The sequence below is a fragment of the Triturus cristatus genome, chromosome 7 (assembly GCF_964204655.1).
Source record: "Triturus cristatus chromosome 7, aTriCri1.1, whole genome shotgun sequence".
Taxonomy (NCBI): domain Eukaryota; kingdom Metazoa; phylum Chordata; class Amphibia; order Caudata; family Salamandridae; genus Triturus; species Triturus cristatus.
In genome coordinates this window covers 1,584,060,720-1,584,083,176 of record NC_140590.1, presented here as the reverse complement: position 1 = coordinate 1,584,083,176, position 22,457 = coordinate 1,584,060,720, and the positions used below count along the sequence as shown (strand labels likewise).

Here is a 22,457-nt window from a genome sequence, read left to right as displayed (position 1 = left end):
GGTACCATTTACTAGGGACTTACAGAGGGTGCTAAAGGTATTGCTAAATGGGGGAAACATTTTAAAGTTTTAAGGCACTGGGGACGTGGATAGCAGGAACCCAGTTCCCTTCTTTCAAAACTGCATCAGATACCAGGCACAAAGTGGGGGTGACCATGTCAAAAAGGGGCATTTTCCTACACATGCGTGTCTTGTTTTGGCATGGTTTTAGTAAAACCTTTTTGTTGTGGTAGTTGTCGGGTCCTCACCATTATAACCGACATTGACAAAGAAAAGCAAAAATATCTTTTGGTCTCAAAAATCACACATGGCCACAGTAGTTCATGGTACTGAACAAAACGTCTTTATGTGCCAATGTATGGGGGCGTGGGGGGAGAAAAAAAAGAAGATTGAAAGGAGAGGGAGAGTGAAAGGGAGAGGGAAAGGGACTAAGACCTAATTAGGGGCTCAATTCACAAAGACAGTAACAAACGTACTTTTAGCAAATATGCATGTGTAGATTTTCTCATGCAAATATCCGTTTAGTGTTTACAAGTTCACCTTCCCTTCAACCACTTTCCCCCCCCCCAACTCTGAAAGACGTTTTGCTTCTGCCTTTGTCAGGAGTACATTTCCAACCTTTTTCAGCAAGGAAAAAAAATTTGAGAAGAGCTAGTGAAAAACCCCAAAACATGCAAGTTAGAAGGTTTGCAAAGATGAAAAAAAAAACTCCAAAAGACATTCCAACCCTGGAACTATTGCTTATCACAAACTCCAGCCCCAGTATGTAGATCTGCGGAAAGGTGGCAAAGTAAGGGAATTGCTAGTATACAAACCACATTTATAATCAGAAAGGCTATTATCAGAGCTCCTATATAATTAAAGTGGTGCCATAATTGCACCAAAGGGACAAGTGAACTTTTATACAGGACACATAGATTCATGAAACAAACTGTCCCAAGGACACGTAGATATTTTATTAAATTACACACCCTTGTTGAAGCTCACTTTTGGACCAAGACCCATGTGGCTTCCTGCTGGAGGGAGACAACACCTCAAGCTTAATGCAACAAGTTGTTTGATACCTTGGAGTATATACTTTGGTTGCAAGGGCAGCTGAGGGGTTAGCGTGTAATCCTGCACTCGCAAATAGGGCGATCAAGTCTTTCCACGCACAGTGAAAACAACAGTATTGCATTTTTACGGTCAGAACATGAGAAATACATGTTCTGCCCGAGAAATATGCTTCACCCTGCCATAGGGCTCGGTAGGCCAACCATAGAGGTGACTTACACAGGTTTCAGAGGGACATTTGGCTTTGCAAAACCTTTAAATGTCAAAGTCAGACTTGCAGTTCGAAACTGCGCTTGCAGTCCGAAATGGTGAACTGGGAGACTCATTTTACCTTTGTGCCACCCAGGGTGGCACAACCAGTGCTGCAATCCCCAGAGGGACCCTCTAACTCACATGCCATGGGTACCATATACTAGGGACTTACAGGTAAGTTAGGCTATGACAATTGGGTATTGCCATTGTAACCTACACATTTTGGGGTCAGTGCACAAGCACGGAGGTCTGGTTAGCAGACCTCGGTGTACTCTAAGTCAAAAAAACAACTGCATCCGTCAAAAAACATGGGGGTGACCTTACAAAAAGAGGGATTGCCTTATAAACTCTTAGCAGTTTGGTTATATGGCCAACAGCTCAGAAAAAAGGATGCTAGTGGAATCGTATCTTTAATAGGCTTACATGTATGCTTGACTTGCACCACTTTAGCCTGATTAGGAGCAATGTTGTTGTGAAAGTTACCAATCTAAGTGCCATCTCCTACAGTAATCTGTGAAGTAAACATTATCAGTACCTTTTCTTCTGTCTTTAATGCTGGTTTTGGCGGTTGAGGTTGTGGCACCTTGAAACCTAAAAGCTCCAACATATTTTCAGCAGCGTTGCGCTTTGCCACTTTTTTATTAGTGCCGTTACCTTCAGCAGTGTGTGAACCAACTTTTACCTTTAAAAGGAGAGAAAAGAAGGAATATATGGATTCATAATGTAGGAGTCAAACTAAAAATAACAGGAAAAGCAAAATGGTTTCAAAAACAGTTTACAAACCTGCATAACAAACTCTCTGCGCCTTGGAAGCCCACGTTCTGTGATGAGCATGTACTCTGGCTCTTTCTCTTTCTTGGCTTGTTGTATTTGAGCAAGTCTGCTAATTGGATTCATTCCTTGACCATACTCTGGGCTGGTTTGGAGCTAGAGGAGATTTGTGAAATCACAATTAATAAGCATACAAACATACCAATGTGAATAAGTGCCTTCAGACAAATTACACACCGCAATCTGCTAATGGTCTTTATTGCAAGAGTCCAGTGCTACACCTAAAGCATATGTTCAACAGACCCAGAATACCAAAATCTTTTTGGATAATGAGCTACTAATTACATTAATTTAAAATAATTAATCTGCAATTCCAAATCCGTAGAAAAGGGATATCCAAACAGGCAAGAAAATGCATGAAATGTGGTGCAATTAGAATGATTTGGAGTTCAGAGTAGCGAACATTACTAAGTATGCCATCCATCAATACAACAGTAAATGCTTATGATCCATCAAACAATAGAAACTCTTCTTTCCAGTTTCAACCCTGCTCTCTGGGTAAATTGTAGACACAAACATCAAACTGCCATCAAGAAGGATACTGTAACAGCATACAAACTCCTTGGTCCACACAGCGTCCACCTGCCCATATAGCCTCCATTCACACCTCTACTAACCCCTTACCACAAGCTATCCATCAGCCAACCATTAACGTGCGCAACCAAACCTGCCACACATACACAAACACTCATGTGATCTCTCATGCCGATGCAAACAGACTCTACCCAGACTACCATATCTCTACTTCCGGTGCTTCTTCCATCAAAAGGAATACTTCTGACATATCCAACAACATATACCTTTCCTACAGAAAAGCTTCAAACCTTATTGCATGAAGAAAACAAAAGAAAAACAAGCACCAACAATAGATATCTGGCCACATAAACATCAATTAAACACATGGGCAGTGAAACAAGTGACCAACAAAGCCACACGTATAATCGTATCAGGTTTTCCATATCAAATATAAATAGCTGCTGGACACGGATGGCTAAATTCCACTAAGGGAGCTTAGTTACAGTTATTACCGATATGTGGGGTGGCTTTTATAAAGTTACAGTGTGTAAGAAAGTGTGTTTCTGTAGTACCTCCCACTTTTTGCCTGCCTTTTGATGCAGCTTTGACAGCTAACCAGGTTCCCAGTACCAGTGTTCTTTCCTTAAAACTCTACCATGATTGGCACAACTTCACACCCCCCTCAACACCCCCCAAGTCGCTAGTAAATGGTACCCCTGGTACCTAGGGCACTGGTAATGAAGAGGGTCAACTAGGGACCATTCACCAAGGCAATGCAAACTGCCACTGCAGCCTGCATGCCATGGTGCAGAGAAAAACAACAAAGTCGACATGGCACACAGCCAGTGATGCTTGACATGGCACACAGCCAAAGGTATAGCTAAGTCACCCCTCGAGCAGGCCTTACAAACCCCAAGACAGGGTGCACTGTATCTCATGGGTGAGCTTATCTCCATGAGCAGATATGCCCCTACAATATTCAAGTCTACTCTTAATATTGCAAGTGCCAGGAAAGCCATAGAGAGTACATGGGCTGGAAACGCAAGTTTCCTAGCACCATGATGGCTTCACTGAACCCAGGAGTGTTTGATACCAAACAACTCCTCTTAATAAACCCACACTGATACCAGTGTTTGATTTATTATGAAATCTTGGCTGTCGTCTCCAGGAAGCAGGAATAAAAGGCACTGCACTTGAAGTCTTAAAATCATTTCTAAACAACCAGCAACTAAATGTAGCAATGGGGTCAGTAACCTCCAAACAGTTTTCCCTGCCATGTGGAGTTCCGCAGGGCTCTGCCCTGAGTCCCACACTTTCTAATCTATATGTAGCGCCATTAGCCTTGATAATAAAAAAAGCAGGATTTGCCCTAGCTTCCTATGCTGATGACACACAGATTGTGGTGTTTCTAACAAATGGGAGAAAAGCACCCGGGCGAGGCCTTTAAGATCTGTATGAAGAATGTGAGTGACTGGATGGACGGCAACTATTTGAAGTTGAACGCGTCTAAAACAGAGGTTATCATCTTTGGTAATAAACCTTCCCTCTGGACACCTGACTGGTGGCCACCAGCACTCGCTCTGCTACCTGCACACGCCACTAAAACTAAGGATCTGGGCATCATTATTGATAAAGAACTCAAATTCAAGGACCAAGTCAGTAAAGTCACAGCCATCTCCTTCTGTGCTACAAGATTAATCAACAAAATTAAGAAAAGTATACCAGAGGAGCTTTTGAAAACAGTGACTCCGGCTTTGGTCCTCTCCCGCCTAGATTACTGTAATAGCCTCTACTTTACCATCAATTCAGGCCTGATTAACAGGCTTCAGATTGTACAAAATGCAGCAGCACGTCTTATCCTAAAAATCCCTAAAAATGTTTCAGCAAGAGAAGCCATAAAAAAATTACACTGGCTTCCAGTCAGGCAGAGATGTAAGTTTAAAGTCTTATGCCTGGCTTTTAAATCATTACACAATCTGGGACCAACACAATTTAGGAACAAATTAAAATGGTAGGTTCCAAACAGAACCTTACGGTCAGGAACAGCCAGGAACATGGCAAGCACCCCCTTCAAGAAGGCCACCTGGGGAGGCAGAAACCTTTTCAGATCAGCGGCAATGCTGTGGAATACATAACCCATTACTTTAAAAACAGCACCCTCTTTGATTAGTTTCAGGAAAGGTTTGAAAACTTGGCTGTTCACACAAACCATCTGAATGAACTAACCGGATTGCTGTCTGTACTAGTGTTTCTACTGTTTTTAGATCGTTTATAGCACCAAGACGCCTCCGGGCATGAGTTGCACTTTATTAAATTAATTTCAATTCAATTAGAGCATGTACCCATAGGGCACCTCAGAGGTGCCCCCTGAAAACCCACAAACCTTGGTGTGGTCTCAGACTGGCTTTAGACAGCCTACCACCACAAGACATTGTTCTGGACCTATGGGGCGAGAGCCCTTTCTCTCAGAGTCCAGAAACCGGTCCCAGGATGCTTGTTTCCGGTCCAGGGAAGACATGGACTGGCAGTTCGGGCTGGACTGTTCCCATGAGGCACAGGGTCAAGACTGATTTGCATATAGCTGTGTCGAAGTGAGCTAACAAACATGATGGATTCCATCCAGATATGTGACTGGGAGTAAGTGTCTGAAAGGTTTCAGCGCTGCGTCCATCTCCTTGTGTTTTGCTTTCAATATTGTAACAGCAGCAGCTCACTAATATTACTGAAAGTAATCTCTGTGACACCCTACCATTTCTCACATGCGAGGTCCTGTTTTGGATCTATAAAACAAACACATTTCTCTGCAAAATGTCTGTAATAGACTCTCACACATCACTCACATTAAAAATAAATGAAAGGAAACCGATATTGAAAACAATCTGTTAAAGAATTATTCAGGGGCATCAGGGCAAGGTCTCTGCAGAACAGAGCTGGGTGGAATTAGTGTGCGCAATATATGATTGTACCACTGTGCCTGGTATGGTGGAATCACTGCAGCCGATGTGGTGGAATTGCCCTGCCTGATGCAGTGGAATCCTTGATCTGGAGTACGTACGGCTTTTCCCGTTCTCCACTGTAGAAGTCTTTGAGATGCCCGGTTTGTGCCCGTGCTGGGTGGCAGAGGGCATCTAAATACCTCACCTACTTGCCTCTGGCAGCTGTGCAGAGGATTTGCGCCTTCTCCCTGCTGCTTGTCCCTGCTGTCAGCCGCCACCTGTTGGGAGGGCCGCCAGCCTGGCCGGCTGTGCCGAAGAGGATCTGACAAGTTGGGCTTGGAAGGAGCCACTCGTAGACGGCTGGGGGCTGCTTGCTGGGGGGCTGCTTGCTGGTGGGCGGCAGGTGCGCTGGGTGCGTGCGTTGGTGAGGCCGTGCAGGAGGGACTAGCAGGGAGTTCAGACCTGGGAGGGTTAGTGACGAGTGTCTGCTCACAGGTTCGAAGGCGTGTGGGCCCTCGGCTTTCTGTGGCTGAATTGCGTCATTTTGTTTAGTTGTGTCTAGAGATGTGTTCCTGTCCGTAGAGCCTCCCCCTGCACCCAAACAACTCGCGCACATAAGGATAACGTTCAGCACTCAGTGGAATTAGGAGCGTCTCTCCGGCTTGGGGAATACGGGAGGGCGAGGGGCTTCGAAAGCTACAGCACTTCCTACACCCGCGCCCCTCACCCCACCAGGGTTCCCGTAACTCTATACAAGAAGCAGACTGTAGTATCTCCATGTAAGGTTATTACTGTTCTCATGTATCTTCTAACTAGCTGCTCAGCCAGTGTGAGAGTTCCATGTGGAATGTTGACGTGACTGGAATGTTGGAGGTTGGTGTGGTGTGAGACAGTTGAGAGGATGGGCTGAGCAGCTAGCAGGCTGCTCCTGGTGGGGCTAATCTATGGACTTTACTAACTTAATAAATACGCTTAAGATCTATCCTGGCTACGTCTGCTGTGTCACATCAAGCTATGGAACCAGGTCACTTCAATTGGCGACAATTTGGAGACTAAAGAAACCATGCGTGTAACCTGAATAGACTGGTGTGTAACTAAACTTGTGTGACTTGAAGATATTTGACTTAAAGAAAAGAAACTCCTCATTTGGCGAAACTATCTGGCACCGTGAGCCCCACCAGTGACCACAACACCGGTCGCCCAAACCTCCGTGTGCCAGTTGGGGTGAGGAGTGAAGCTGCAAGCTGTTCCCTAGTGCAGCACAGAGGTTTGCCTCAGTCCTGTTTCAACTTCAAGGTGTTGTGTCCCAGAGCCTCCTTGTGGATGTCTCCGCGACCAAGTTTGGTGTTTTTTGAAGGCTGCTGGCCCCTGTGACAGTCGTGTAGGAGAAGTACCTGCAGTCTCTCTGTGTTGGACTGTGGAGGGCCACTTGACGGTCGTGAGGTGAGCGTTCGGGAGCTGTCACCGGAAGAGGTGTCTGGCGATATTTGTAATTTCAGCCAAAGTCAGTACATCTCTTGATACTACGGGTTATTGTGCAGCTGCCCCAAGTTGTCAATCTCTGGATGTCTACTTTAGAGCGGAGGTGCTAGCTCAATGTCAGTGGGCACTCTTTAGCGTCTACACGATGGTTCCTGTCTACAATGAAGCCTTCATCCATGTCAGTGTTCAAGCTCAAGTCTTTTCTTTGTGTGGGTTCAGATGGTTTTCCTAATCCTGGTACATCCCTGTCAGCGCAAGGTTTGTGGAGCCATCTACATTGAACTACGGCATTTTTAATCTCAGTCAACTCAGCGCGACTTTCTAGTTGTGGTCGCTAGAGGGCTATAGGGGAGGAGCTGCCATTCTGTCGCTGGGTGCTCAGAAGCGATCTCTACACATAAGTGGTTTGCGCAAGAACGAAGTCACCTATGGACATTTTTATTTTGCAAGAACAAAGTCAGTTACGGTCGTTTTAGTTTCTAATTTAGCCGATCTGGTGTGGAAACAGTATTGTATGGAATGTTTCTTGCCCATCCACTACTCATCTCCAAGTATGGGGGTAAGTTCATTTCATTACATTTATTGTGGACTCGGGCTTCCCCCAAGACTTTTGACAGTTCAACTGCTCATTAGTATTTTGAAATGAAGATGCGCTGTTCCATGTCCGCACGCAGTTCCCAGCCGCGTGGAGTCTTACCTGCATTCTTGTGACGTCTCCATCGAGTTTGTATTTGTTCCCTGCGTTCCGCTGCATCAGCTCGCCGCATGCACAGACGTACGGGAAGCCACCCGGCAGGACGTCTTCAACGTGACGCCATTTTGTGTTTGGCTCCAGCTAACATAGTCTTATGTGTTGAATATTTAGCAACCACATTTTCTGAGTTTGGTCTGATTTGAGGAGAAACTGCGTTAGAATCTGTCAGTTGGAGGACATGGTAGTTGTCCGCTTCTTCTTTTGTCTACTATTTCGCTTTGCAGCTCTGGGACATTTTGGCAATTATTTCACCAACAGAGCAGTTTTGGATGTGCAGGTCGGACGCTCTGCAGTAAAGATACGCATTGAAGCTGGTGATACACAGGAGGTACATGTGTATTATGATGACGCGATTTTGGTACACATGCACATATTTATTTACATTTACAGAACACACTTTGAAGTTATGTCTACGGACCATGCTGTCTTTCATTGGAGTTTTATGGTGCACACTAGTTGGGAGCGTACCCACTGCTCGGGTGAGAGGTCGCTCACCGGCGCTTGTTTCACAATAGCTATGTGCTAGAGTTTAAGCGCTAATATAATCATTCTTGCTTGGGCTGTTGTTCTGTTTTGTGCTGCACTTTGGTCCACTAGTGTGTGCGTTTTTGTCACGTTATGCTGCACATTAATGTTGTACTCCACATTTAGTTATTTGGAATGGGTTTTAGCCCTATTTCCACGTCGCAAGTCACTGTTTAGTTACTCAGGTGTGATTTTTGAGTTTGGGTGTTAGTCCCATTTACCCAGTTATGGGGGGTGAGAGTCCCACCTATGTTATTAGTAATGGGTGTCAGTCACATTTACTCAGTTATAGAGGGTGAGAGTCCCACCTATTAAATTGGTTAGTGGGTGTTAGTGTATCAGTCACTTTGTGCTGCACGTTGTTTTCTATTCTGTGTGTTAGTCATGCTGTGACTCACTTGTCGGGCTATAGGGGGTGTTAGTCCCACCTATTAAATGGGTTAATGGGTGTTAGTCCCATGTACTTAGTGTTTAGGGGGTGTTAGTCCCACCTAGCTTATGGTTAATGGGTGTTAGTCCCATATACTTAGTGTTTAGGGGGTGTTAGTCCCACGTAGGTTATTGTTAATGGGTGTTAGTCCCCTATACTCAGAGTTTAGGGGGTCTTAGTCCCACCTACGTTTTAGTGATGGGTGAGATCCACCCATTGTATATTTGTTCTGGGAGTGATTCTCCCTGTACGTTTCTTCAATTTCTAGAGTACCTGTAGTCGTTTTCTATTGTGATTCTCTGCGGTTTTTTTTCATACGTGTCTTATGTGGTGTCTTTTCAATTTCTGTTTGGGAGTTTAATGTTTTTTTCGTGTCTTATTAAAAGAGGAGGTTGGTGATAGTGAGTTTAATGTTCTCTTTTGTGTCTTATTATAAGAGGAGGATGGTGATAGTTTATTCTCATCTTTTCATCCTTTTTCTTATCCTTTTTCTGCCGTTTTATAGTCTGGGTCCCTTTCGTGGTATAGTTTATTCATCTTACTCTTGGGTTTTGGACTATTTATCTCTTGTTTATATTTTGTGTATAGTTGCTTTGAACTTTTAGTATTGTTTGTTGTATTTTCAATTGTAAAGAAGGGAGATATTGTAGTATCTTCATGTAAGGTTATTACTGTTCTCATGTATCTTCTAACTAGCTGCTCAGCCAGTGTGAGAGTTCCATGTGGAATGTTGACGTGACTGGAATGTTGGAGGTTGGTGTGGTGTGAGACAGTTGAGAGGATGGGCTGAGCAGCTAGCAGGCTGCTCCTGGTGGGGGTAATCTATGGACTTTACTAACTTAATAAATACGCTTAAGATCTATCCTGGCTACGTCTGCTGTGTCACATCAACCTATGGAACCAGGTCACTTCACAGACCCTCTGAGGGACCTGTAGGAAACTTAGCATCTCCAAAGTACAGCGGGTGGGCGTGAAGTCTGGTGATGGCGTACACTGACAGCGATGTATCGACAGGCGATGCCAGTTATCTACACTGACACAACCAGATAGCAACAGAACCAATACAAACCGAGGGAAACTGGGCAAAAGTAGGCGAGATTTGCAAACCCAAGTGAAGTGCCCTGGTGCACGTGCATTAACCCATCCATCCTCGTCTGCACCTGTTGCAGAGAAGGAGGAGCAGCAAGATTGCGCCAGGAGCGGATTTGGACACTTCGTGAAGTCTCAGATCACTTTCACGCCTTACACCAGGAAAGGGATTCACGGGCCCGACGCTGGGCGCTTTGAGCTGTAGCGTAATGGCAGTATAAAGCACAGGGTTATTACCCCATCCTCACTACTTCCGTACTTATCCCTGGCTCCAAGCCCAGCTAGCCCAAAGTTCGCTTCCGCACAGAGTGCTCTCGGATGCCGGGTGCTTTTGACGTATGCTGCCCCTGGGTCCAGCTATCCCCCTGCCCCCGGTGGCTCCATCCTAAGAGGGTTCGGGATGCGTGAGGTGCCCTGCGGCTCTCCTCCGGTCAGTGCCCCAAGGCTGGCACTGGCGCCCTGCCGCTTCCTCGGAGGACGTGGTGCGAAAACGTGCGTCTGCCACCACAGAGCGGTGGGAGTTTGGAAGGGAGGTGGAGAGGCGTGGAGAGGCTCGGAGAGCCGAGCAGACGTGCGCAGGCATGGGAGTTCCACCCTTTAGGAGAGCAGTGCTCACTGGGCGCTCGCCAGACCTCCAGTCACCAGAGTCTAGCCGCTCACCCTTTGGCCGTTAGACACGCCTGTGGAGACCCCCGTTTCACCCAAGGCCACCACCCCTTGTTAGTGGTTTAGCACTTGACAATTCATTTTGCGCTCCACGACGTTGGTTGGTTTCCATAGCTATTCTAGCGAAAATGTAAGCAATAAATGTTAACGTTTTATTAGTAAAAAAAAAAAAAAACAGCGGCAATGAGCCATCGCTTTTGCGATCCCTATTGAGAAAAAAAAAAAAACACCAGCGCGGCATATGTTTTCAATTATCGTGCCCGTGTCTGGGCACGATAATTGAAAACATATGGGCTTTGGTGCGCGTAACAGACACCAATAGGCCGTGGGCAGAGCAATGCTCCCGCCTTTGGCCTATTGCGTGCTCTGTTGAAACAAAACACGCACTCAAAGCCCAATTACAGACCCCAAAACAGAAAACACACGCACGTGCGTGTGCGATTACAGGGTCCATTTCTGAACCCCGACTAAAGGACTCTCGCCTGCGCGAGAACTGCTATGCAGTGCAACGCAGGTAGCTAGACCTAAAAATAACACTTCTTTCTATAAGAATTTAGATACCAAGATCATCAGAATCAGGTAAGTACTTTGAGACAGAAATTTTTATAGGTTTTCAAAGTTGACAGTGCAATGCCTGAAGCAGTAATGTTATCCTCTAGTGAAAACATGTATTGCATTCAGGCACTTGTCAAAGACTTACGGAACCCTTCTCCAGGTCTTAAGGTAGGGTAAGGTCCAAGACCACAACAACAGATCACCTTGAGGGGCTCTGGGCCATCAGGGTGCAGATGTGTGTTACGACGTCAGGTGTCCTCTTCGCTTCAATGGAGATCGGTCTGGTTGGAAAGAGGCTGCAAATAGGTACTGGGGGCCAGTCCAGGTAAATTCACAGGAGGGCTCTAACCTAGAGATGCTCGGGCACTTAGGAACACCTGTGGCCCACTTCTTCTCGGGCTGTGGAGCTCAGGTGCAGTGTTGTCTTTTGGTGTCGGATCATGTTGCTGGAGACCTCTCCAGTTGGAGGGGCCCTGCAGAAAGAGGCAGCGACTGGAAGTCCAGTCTAGGCAAACCCAAGGGTGGGCTTAGCCTTTGATGGTCTCAGGACCCTGTCGGCACTGTCACCTCCCTCTGACTCTGGCTGTGGGGCGCGAATGGAGAGGCACTTTGAGGTGTCGGGTGGTGGCAGTCAGAGGCTGTCACTTTGCCTCTCTTCTGGAGAAAGAATACAAACAGGACAGATGAGCTACTCTCAATGGGGGTCTCTCTGTCCCTGAAGTCCCTTGACGAAGCCTTGGTTGGTGCAAGGGGTTCGGTACCCCAGGTATTGGTACTGTGCAGCTCCAGTCACACCTGGCGTCCCTAAACTTGGAAGTAGGACAGATCTGACTTGTGGGAGCTAGCTACCTCTTTCTTCCTGGGCAGCTGCTGCATCAGAAGTCCCAGTAAGCGGAAGGGCAGTGAACCTGGTCTTGCTTCTTTGGTGCCTGAGGATGCAGAGAATAGCTCCTCTAATCCAAAAGGTTTCTTTGGTGAAATGCAAAGCACTGGCAGTCCTTCGGCTTTCTTGGAGTTTGCACAGCAGCAGGGAGAGTCGCTGTCCCACGAGGGTAGAGTGCAGCCGGCAGGCAGGCTGGCAGGGTTGGCGCCAAGTCAGTTGTGCTCACCAGTTCTCAGGTCAGCAGTCTTCTTTGTCCACCACTTCTTTTTCAGTTGAGTGAGGGGTAGTGGCTATTAGGTTAGTTACCTCTGGGGCCACTCCACCCTCTAGATGACCACTTTCTTTGGGGAGTGGGCATCATGCTGTCCCAGAATTCCAAATCCCAAGACACACAAGATGATGGAATCCTATCTTTGTGTTCACTTCAGGCTTTCCACCCTAGAGGTGGGTCCAGCCTGGCAGTGTGACACGTCAAATGGGCCCAGGCAGGAGGTGGCATTTCCCCGGTCTGGGGAGGCCTTGGGTAACAAATCAAAGGTAGCAGAAGCCTTTGAAGCCTTATGCCCTGATATGCTGATTTACTAGCCTTCCCGGAGGAGGTAAACACCTCCCGCCAGAAAATGCATAGTTTCTGATCTCGGAGAGCGTGGCTCTCACCTCCTAGGGGTTCAGAAACTCTTCTGTGGTGGCAGGCTGGACTGAACCAGTCAGCCAGTAGTCTAGAGGGCTAGTAGTGTTCAAGGGTACCTCTAAGGAAACCTCTGGGTGCAGGTATTAATAAATTCATCAATGGAATCAGTGTGGGTTTATTATTTACGAGGTGTTTGATATCAAACTCCATATTTTTCAGTGAAGTCATTATGTAGACGGGAAACTCGCTTGGACCAGTGCCCAGTACATACCTTAAGACTGGTCCCCTGTTCAGTGTCAGTAATGGAACTGGCCAACACAGGGGCATATCTGCTCATGCAGATATGTCCTAACATGTAATATAATGCACCCTGCATTAGGGCTGTAAGGCCTTCTGTGGAGGTGACTTACAAATATTACATGCAATGATAGGGGACATATGGCAAGGGTGTGTGCCATGTCGTGTTTTCACTTTTTAGAGCACCTTGTAGAGCAGTCTGCAGTGGCAGTTTATAGGAGTTTGGTGCTGGGTCCCTTAGAGAGGTACAAGATATGCTGAAGTTCTTAGGGACCCTCTTTAGTACTTATGCCAGGGGTACCACTTACTAGGGACATACAGAGGTGCTAAAGGCCTAGCCAATTGGGAACCATTGACCAGTTACATTGTTTTGGGGAAAGAACACTGGCAAACTGGTCAGCAGGAACCCAGTACACTTCAGTCAAAGTTGCATCAACCACCAAGCAAAAGAGGGGGCTACTGCAACAAAAGTCCAGTTTCTAATACTCACCAACTTGAGTACAAAACAAGATGTCAAGAACAGCTATCATGCATTGTGACTAGGTAACAGCACTGACCAAGCAATCAGTCTATAAAGGTGCTCTAAAACAAATGGCTATCTGTGAGAATGCAATGCAAAAAGTGTAAGAGAGCAGAATTCATGGGACTTTGACGCAACGTGCCATTCTATTACAGTAATTTTGAAGAATCAAATAAACTATGTGGATCATACCAGAGCGCACACTGTCTCGTTGCAAAACCAAGAACTTCAGGAACCAAAAACTTGCAGGGGCTTACCTCTCGCCCACTGCTTACCACTATTTGGCTTTATTGCCAGTTTCATTGCTTGCTTCATATTCAATGGCTTTCCTTGTCCAACTTGTTTGTCCCTCCCCTGCAATGTGGCCTCTCTACACTCTTGACTGGCTGACATTTTTAATGTACACTTTTTGCAAACTACTTTTTTCTTTTAGTTTCTGTACTCCATCTGGGTATGTGTCTTCCAGTTCACTCTTACTTGTGGCTGCTCGCTCATCCCTGTCCTTCACCGACCCCAATGCTCCATGTTGCAGTCTCCATTGTGTGCTTCTCCCAACCCATGTTGCTTTAACTCTCATGCTCCCACGCACTTCCTTTTCCTGCTCCAACCCACTCCCACTCCACTGTTCTTCTGCTACCCACCGTCGCTATTCTTTAAAAATATATGTATATTTTTTGGGGGGTGGTCTAAGCAGCAGACTGCTGCTGAACCTCTACAAAACTCCTTTTGCATGCTTAGTATTTTCGATCTGAGTAGTGTCCACCATCTTAGAATACTGAACAAAAGATTTAAAAAAACAAAGCCCCTTGGCGACACATGCCAACAAGAATGATGAGACCAACGGTGGCCACATCACTGCGCCTTTTATTTTTTTTGTTTGAAATGATAAAGGATTGGCAGTAGTTCCTAAAGGTGAGACCTATTACCTTTGCTAATGCTTGCTTTCCTTTAGTTATGTAAGAAAATGAAAATTATACAGAATGTATCTTTTCTTACCTTTACTATTGATTTTGTTTTCTTTTTTATTCGTGGCTTCATTTTCTCAACTGTGGGAAGTGGTGGTAATTTCCGTAGCTCCTCTAGTACTGCTATAGCAGCATTTTTCTTTGAGATCTTTTTACTTTTTCCTTCGCCCTCCCCCATAAAGTCGCCCACAGATACTTTAGTTACAAAGCTCTTCATGTGGGGAGGGCCAGTCTCTTTAGTAACCTATTTACCGGAAGTGAAAAAAACCAGAAGGGTTAGCAGCAATTTCTACAGTTAAATTACTAATAGAATAAAATTAATTATTATAAAGGGATCAAATAATGCCATAATGATCTTATAATATGCACAGAAATATAGGATAGAACACAAAGATCTAGCCGACAGATGGCACACAAGGAATTTCAATCAAAGTCAAAATACAATACAGTTGCATAAACAAGTTGCAATTTCATTTCATTAGAGAAGATTCCCTGTGGGGAAAAATCAATTGTATTAACCATTCACTGACAAAGCTTATCCTAATCAACTACAAAAACAACAGTTGATGGACAGAATGCAGAACAATGTCATACATTCACCCCAGGACAGAGATCTGGGCCTAAATCCATCGTTTTTTTGCTCACCATGCCATTCCAGTTTGAACCCAGCCAACTGCAAATCAGTCTTGACCCTGTGCCTCATGGGAACAGTCGAGCCCTAACTGCCAAGCCAGGTCCTCCCTGGACTGGAAACAAGCATCCTAGGACCGGACAGCAGGGCAGCAGCTCCTTCAAAGCAGGAGTCCAGCAGAGTGGCATTCCTCGTAGCAGCAAAGCAGTCCTTCCGGACAGAGTATTCACAGGTCCAGAAGTGTACTGAAGAGCTGGTGTATGAGGTTCTACTTCTATACACAGTTGTGCCTTTGAAAGGGGAGAAGCTTCTAGAGGCATGCCTTTGAAGTGCACAGATGTCCTGCATTCCTGGCCCTTGCTCCAGACATGGGGTTATGCAGACCTTTGCATGGAGGCAGGGCACAGCCTATTCAGGGGTAAGTGAGGCAAGGCCCAGCTCCTCCCTCCCATCCAGCCAGTGATGACCCATCCAGTCACACCTAACCTCCCATTGTGTGCGCCTGTCTAGGAGGAATTCACAAAGCCCAACTGCACACAGTCATGTCACCACAGACCGATTGCAGGCACTAAATGGTTTTAAGGCAAGAAAATGCCAATTTTCTAAAAGTCGCATTTTCAGAATTAAAAATTAAAATACAGCTACACCCTCAGTTAGGATTTTAAATTAGGAGTCCAGAAACACTAAACAACAAGCATTGGCATAGCCAATAGGTCTCGCCTTTGGGACCTTATAAGTATTAAGTTATGCAGCACAATATCCTTAGTGCAACAACATCAACTGTTGCATGGCTAAACAATTATATGATCCCAAAGGCAAGACCTATTGGCTATGCCAATGCTGGTTATTCTTTGTGTATGCATGCAATGGTTTATAGATTTCCCTAAACCAAGAGCTATTTCTAAATGAGCCTGTGTGCCCACAGAGTACCATTGCCTGGGTTGAGGGTAGGCCTTGCAATTACAATGCATAAACCAAGCAGAAAGGTGCTGTAAAGCACATATAAGACATGTTACATTTACAGAGAGGCTCCGTGACGTGCTCCAGGCAGCTCTCGTCACCAGCTGAAGCCAGTTGAATGTCCGCCCTAAGACAGCAGAAGGGTTTATAAGAAACCCTGCATCTCATTCAAACAAATCAAAGTGCCCCCTAATGTTACCCGTCCCATAATGTGAAGTCAACGTAACGATGAATAGAGGAGGGAGCTATTCAGTGAAGTAAACATTATCAAGTGTGATTTGAAACCAACGTGGCCCTCATCTGCTAAGTGGCCTAGTGTGTCATGTCAACACTGCATTATTATGCCTCATTTACCATATAATCCAGTCCTGTCGCCCCTCAGTATTTCACTTGCGCTGTCCATGTAACTTAACTAAGTTAGTCGGCTTTGCAATTTATTTTATATCTCTTGGCCATGCTGTGCTTTTTGTTAATAGTACAGTGAATACATGCCAGAGCCCTCCCCAGACTGAACTGGACTCTATGTTTGACTCTGAAGTTGCCCTTGGCTAATGAGTTTGCCTTCCTGCTCGTTCTCTGTGTCTTATTGCCGCCGCTCCCTTGTGTGATGTCTAATGGGTCCCTGCTTCCGTCTCACTTCACCGGCTTTGCCCCCAGCCCTTCCTTTAAGATTGACTTGACACGCATTCAGAGCGTGGCAGGAGCTCACGTAAAACGCATTGATAGATTATCGCACGTGATTGGTAGTGCTTGAACAAGTGTGGGCCGCCCCTCTGTCCTGGCGAGTCCTGGCTCCAAGCCTGAACCGTTAAAAGGAGCTGATTAATTCCCATCACTTTACACTGCGTTGATGTCTTGTCAGCTGGGTGCTACCATCTCTCACCAGCCTTTCGTTCTTTACCGCTAGGACTGACTGTCCGGCCATGCAAGGACTTCCTTACCCAAGAAAGCTCCCTGCAGGGCTTTCGTTATTATTGTTCGTTAGTCTATATTTACCTGTCTGACTGTAAATAGCTCAGTGCCACTCTCAAGCAGTCTCATGGCGCTATACAAAAAGTCAGCACCAGCCTTAGTGTAGCTGAGCTCCGCTGCGAGTTCACCTACACCCAGACATTGGTGCTATCCTTTATGCAGCGCCAAGAGTGTTCTTCCAGGCTTCTGTGCGCACGCCGAATGAGTTTTGAACGATTTTTGATACAGTCCTTTCTTGAAGTAGTTGTCAGGGTTAGCTTGGAGTTGGCGGGAGGGGACTTTGGTTCTAGAATGTCTTAAATCGCGCATTCAGGCGAACATAAACGCAAGATTGAAGACGGCGGGAAAGTGGAAGGGGCAAGGTAGAGAGGGGAGGAGACTGAATTGAGGGAAGACAGGGCAAGAAAAGGAGGTGGTCGAGGGAAAGGAGCGACAGAGGGAGAGCACCGAAGGGTATGAAAACAAGTGCGCATGCACGTTTAAAAAAAAAAAAAAAAAAAAAAGCCGTGCAGGCTGCAGCAGTAGGGACATCAGAGAGGGAGAGAGGGGCGTAGGGGTGCACCCGCGAGTGGTGCACGTGCTTGCGAGCACCAGGCCATATGTATTGCATTATCTCGCCAGTGTCTGGGTACGATAATTCAAAACATATGGCGCCCGTGCAGGTAACCGCAAGCAATAGCCCACACACGCACAAGCGTGTGGCCAGCTTCTTGAAGCCCACTTACAATAAGTCTCGCAGAGCAGCGCCTGCGCGCTGCTAGGCAAGACCTAAAACTGGTCGTCTCTTCCCATTTGGAAATTACACTTATAAAATGTAATAAGGTAACTTCAATGTAAAACTATGGGAGAGATGGGCATCGCAACAGTGAGGCTGTCCAAGGCCTACCTTAGGGGTGACATATGTATTAAAAAGGAAGGTTTGGGCCTGGCAAAAAGGTTCCTTTTGCCGGGTCAACTTAGCAATTTAAACTGCACACATATGCTCTGCAATGTTAGACCTGAGATGTTTAAAGGGCTACTACTTAAGGGGGGGGGGGGCAAGGGGGCACAATCAGTGTTGCAGGCCCACTAGTAGCATTTAATTTACAGGTTCTGGGCCCACGTAGTGCACTTTACTATGACTTAAAAGTAAATTAAAGATTCCAATAGGGTATAAGCAGATTTTACCACAAAATTTACACAGAGAGCACAAGCACTTTAGCACTGGTGGTAAAGTGCACAGAGTACTAAGGCCAGCAAAGACAAAGTCAGGAGTTCAGAAGGCAAAAAGTTAGGGTAACCACACCAAGGATGCCAGGTCTAACACTTACTTCATTTTTACTTTTTTCATAAAGTGTAACAGAAGAATGTGCTTCTTTGTCTAGTGGGATGAGAGGTCCTCTATTTACAGGACAGAGCAACCTTTTTGTCAAAAAAACTCTGGTTCACATCTAGATCAATGCCTCCAACACATTCTACACCTAGGGCCAGATGTATGACCATTTTTGCATGCGCAAACTGGTTTGTGAACCAGTTTGCGCATGCAAAAGCAGCATGGGCAATGTACAAACCCTATTTTGCGGGTCGCAATTTGTTGAGACACGCAAAATAGGGTATTGTGACTTGCTATTAGGAAGGGGCGTTCCCTTCCTAATAGCAAGTGCAACCCTATGTAAAAATATTTTGTGTCCGCAATTGCGGGTGCAAAACACTCGCAAATTACCACCCTCTTCAAGAGGGTGGTAATGAACTCGCAAAAAGGAAGGGTTCCCCAGGGGACCCCTTCCCCTTTGTAAATACAGGGGGAAATTTTTTTTTAAGGGCTGGCAGTGGTCCTAGAGACCACTGCTTGCCCTAAAAATTAAAAATAAAATATCAAATGAAAACATTTAAATTATTATTATTTTTTTAAAATGCGTCCCGTTTTCCTATAAGGAAAACGGGCTGCATTAAAAAAAAAAAAAAATGCTTAATCTAAAAGCAGTCCCAGACATGGTGGTCTACTTAGCCCAGCAGGCCACCATACCTGGGAGGGCCTGCCATTCCCAATAGGGTCGCAAATTGCGAGAGGCTCATTAATATTCATGAGCCTCTCAAATTGCAACCCGATTGGGAATCCTCAAAAGTGTGAAATACACTTGTACATTGGAAATAGCGCCTCGCAAATTGCGAGTCGCCCAAAAACTCGCAATTTGCGAAGTGCTATTTCCACGGTCGTACATCTGGCCCTTAGTGTGTAGTGAAGGTGCACCTATCAAACATGCCCTTTTAATAGGTCTCAGCGACCCCATCGCCGACTTCATCAGCACGTCCTCGCCTCCACGGACTACATCCTCCTCGGAGACCTGAACTTCCACCTCGAGAACAACGACACCAACTCCACCACCCTGATCGACAACCTCCCCAACCTTTGACTCAGACAGCTCGTCACTGCGCCCACCCACTCCGCCGGCCACACGCTTGACCCCATCTTCTCCGCAAGCCCCCAGGTCTCCTTCAGCCACACCACCGAACTCCACTGGACCGACCATCGCTGCATCCACTTTACCTTCCAGAAACCCACCACGCACCACCGCACCCAACAGGTCCCCTGCCGCAGCTGGAGCAAAATCACCGAAGACCAGTTAAACACCGCCCGAAGCCCACCCGCTGACCCCGACACCACTGCCAGCAACCTCAGGCGTTGGATCGACGATTGCACCAACACTCTTGCCCGATCAAGAAACCCTCCAATAGACGCACCAGCAAGAATGCCAGCTGGTTCTCCGCGGACCTCCAAACAAACCTGCCGAAAACTAGAGAAGAAATGGCACCACGAACAGACGCCGGAGAACCAGGAAGCCCACAAGAACGCCATGCGCAACACATTCCCCTCATCAGAGCCGTCAAAAGGAGCTCCTTCAAGGACCGCCTTGACAACAACGTACACAACAGCAAAGAGCTCTTCAACGTCGTGAAGGAACTCTCCAACCCCAGCTCCAACGCCAATGACATCCCACCCTCGCCAGACATGTGCAACTCCCTTGCCACCTTCTTCAATGCAAAATCGCCGACATCCATGACAGCTTCGACAACCTGACCACCCCAACAGCCAATCACACCTCAGACCCCATGGCCACCACCCACAGCAACCCCCTGCTCACCTGGACTCACATCAACTAAGACAACACCATCAAAATCATGACCATCATCCACTCCAGCTCCCCGTCAGACCCATTCCCACACCACATCTTCAACAAAGCCAGCGCCACCATCTCACCCCATCTGCGCACGGCCATCAACATCTCCTGCGAGACCGTGACCTTCCTGGAGAGTTGGAAGATCGCAGAGATCAACACCCTGCTCAAGAAACCCAAGGGGGACCCGAGCGACTTCAAGAACTTCCGGCCAATTTCTTTGCTCTCGTTCCCGGCAAAGGTCATCGAGAAAACCTCATCCTCGGCTCCACCCCTTCAGCCTGGGACGACTCCTGGTGGCCGAACACCCTGGGAGCAGCACCAACACCCACCGACCACGCACGCAACCTGAGGTTCATCCTAGACTAAACGCTCTCCATGACCAAGCAAGCCAATGCAGTCTCATCCTCTTGCTTAAAACACCCTCCGCATGCTCCGGAAGATCTACAGGTGGACCCCCACCGACACAAGAAGAACGGTCACCCAGGCACTCGTCAGCAGCAGGCTGGACTACGGAAACGCCCTTTGCGCGGGAGCCCCAGCCAAACTGCTGAAACGACTGCAATGCATACAGAACGCCTCTGCCCGCCTGATCCTCGACACAGCCACATCACACCCCACCTGAGAGACCTGCACTGGCTTCCCGTCAACAAGAGGATCCCCCTTCAAGCTCCTCACCCACACTCATAAGGCACTCCACGATACCGGACCAGCATACCTCAGACGACTCGCCTTCTACACCCCGAACCGCCAGCTCTGCAGACCCCGCCCTCGCTACCGCCCCCCGCATCAGACGAGCGACCTCCGGCAGCAGATCGTTCTCCCACCTCGCTGTCTAGACCTGGAACACCATCCCCATCCTACTACGACAGATCCGATACCTGCTAACCTTCGGGAGACTACTCAAGACCTGGGTCTTCGATTAGTAGCAGCAACCCCCCTCCCCCCCAGCGCCTTGAGACCCTCACGGGTGAGTGGTGCGCTTTACAAATTTCATGATTGATTGATTGGGCACTGCTCTGGTTCCTTCTAGCAGGTAACATGCACAGTTAGTTCCTCTGCTCAAAAAACATTAGCACATCTACTGGTTCTCGGCAATTTTTAACTTACTTCTTATCAGCCACTTCATTCTAAATTTTAGAACATTAGCTCAATAGACAAATTTCTCATTTTATTAATTCATCAGAGTTGCAGGATCTGATCTTAATTTGTCCATCTTCCTCCTTTCTTCTGATTATCACATGAACCTGATTGCATCCGTTTCCCCTTTAAAAGGATCTTATTCGCTCTCTTATCTTCATCTGGAATCATATGATCAGAATACACAGATCATTTCTTTCAGAGAAGCATAATAGGCAACAACCAACTATTTATGTGTCAGAAATCGCTAGATAAAAATTATTTTAACCTAAAAAGGCGATAAAACAGAGATTCTAGTTTTTGGTGGGCTTCACTCCATCTGGACTTCTCGTTGGTGGCAAGAAGAACCGTGCCGGCTTCCCATAAACATCTTCTGCCAAGAAATTCGACTTTGTCAACTTTATCGTAATTTTTGCTCTGCAGATCAATAACCTGACCTCTAGTTATTTTGCCTATCTGCAGTTGCTGTGTTAAGTACTGAAGAGGCTCCCCACTGAACATCGTCAAATAGTGGACAGGGGGTAATACTTTAGTCTAAACTATTGCAATTCTTTGCATCTTGGTCCTGCTAACAAATTAGCCAACAGAACACTTTTGCCATGCTACAGTGATTGATAAATCTTTATTGGCTATAACACGGGTATATAGAGCATAAGAAAAAACAAACTATTAATATCTTGCTATACGTTAGCTTAAAGAAACCCACAGTTTCCATGGGTAATATTAATTATCTAAAATGCTTCTTTTAGACCAAAAGTACCTAGAAACCCAGCAAAAGCTTTTTTTACATATTAATTTCAGGTAAACCCAGATATTGGGTGAGAAAACGAAGGCGAGCAAGCGAGATGGGAGGGAAAAGTTAAAAAGATTGTGGAGAGAAAGTGAAAGAGGAAACATGAGATCAGAGAGAAAGTGAGAAGTCAGGGAGAGTAAAATTAGAAAGATCAGAGGTGAGAAATAGAAACCAACAGAAAAAAAAGTGAGAGAAAGTATGTGGACCAAGCCTGGTCCTCTCTGAACCATAACACAAACAACCCAACACCAGTTTCAGCCTAGATGGGCCTCTTCAATAGGGTGCAGATTAGGTGGTTCCAGTGGCACATGCGCACGGGACCGATGCAGGTGCATGGGCATCACTTTAAGGAACACTGAACTGATGCCCATGTAGCAGCCTGACATATATCAAAGGAACAGGCACTCTGTGTGCCAGCACA

The 22,457-nt window shown here is 46.4% G+C and overlaps 1 protein-coding gene across 6 annotated transcripts in view; it reads right to left on the bottom strand.

Moving 5' to 3' along the window:
• The window catches only part of STAU1 (staufen double-stranded RNA binding protein 1), a 385,539-nt gene that overhangs the window by 216,152 nt on the left and 146,930 nt on the right, over positions 1 to 22,457 (bottom strand). For all 6 annotated transcript variants that reach the window (XM_085619433.1, XM_085619434.1, XM_085619431.1 and 3 more), the window contains 3 exons: positions 14,417 to 14,629; positions 2,089 to 2,232; positions 1,841 to 1,987 (listed from right to left, as the gene is read on the bottom strand). In XM_085619433.1, the coding sequence (XP_085475559.1) occupies positions 1,841 to 1,987; positions 2,089 to 2,232; positions 14,417 to 14,629 (504 nt within the window). The remainder of the gene's footprint in view (positions 1 to 1,840; positions 1,988 to 2,088; positions 2,233 to 14,416; positions 14,630 to 22,457) is intronic.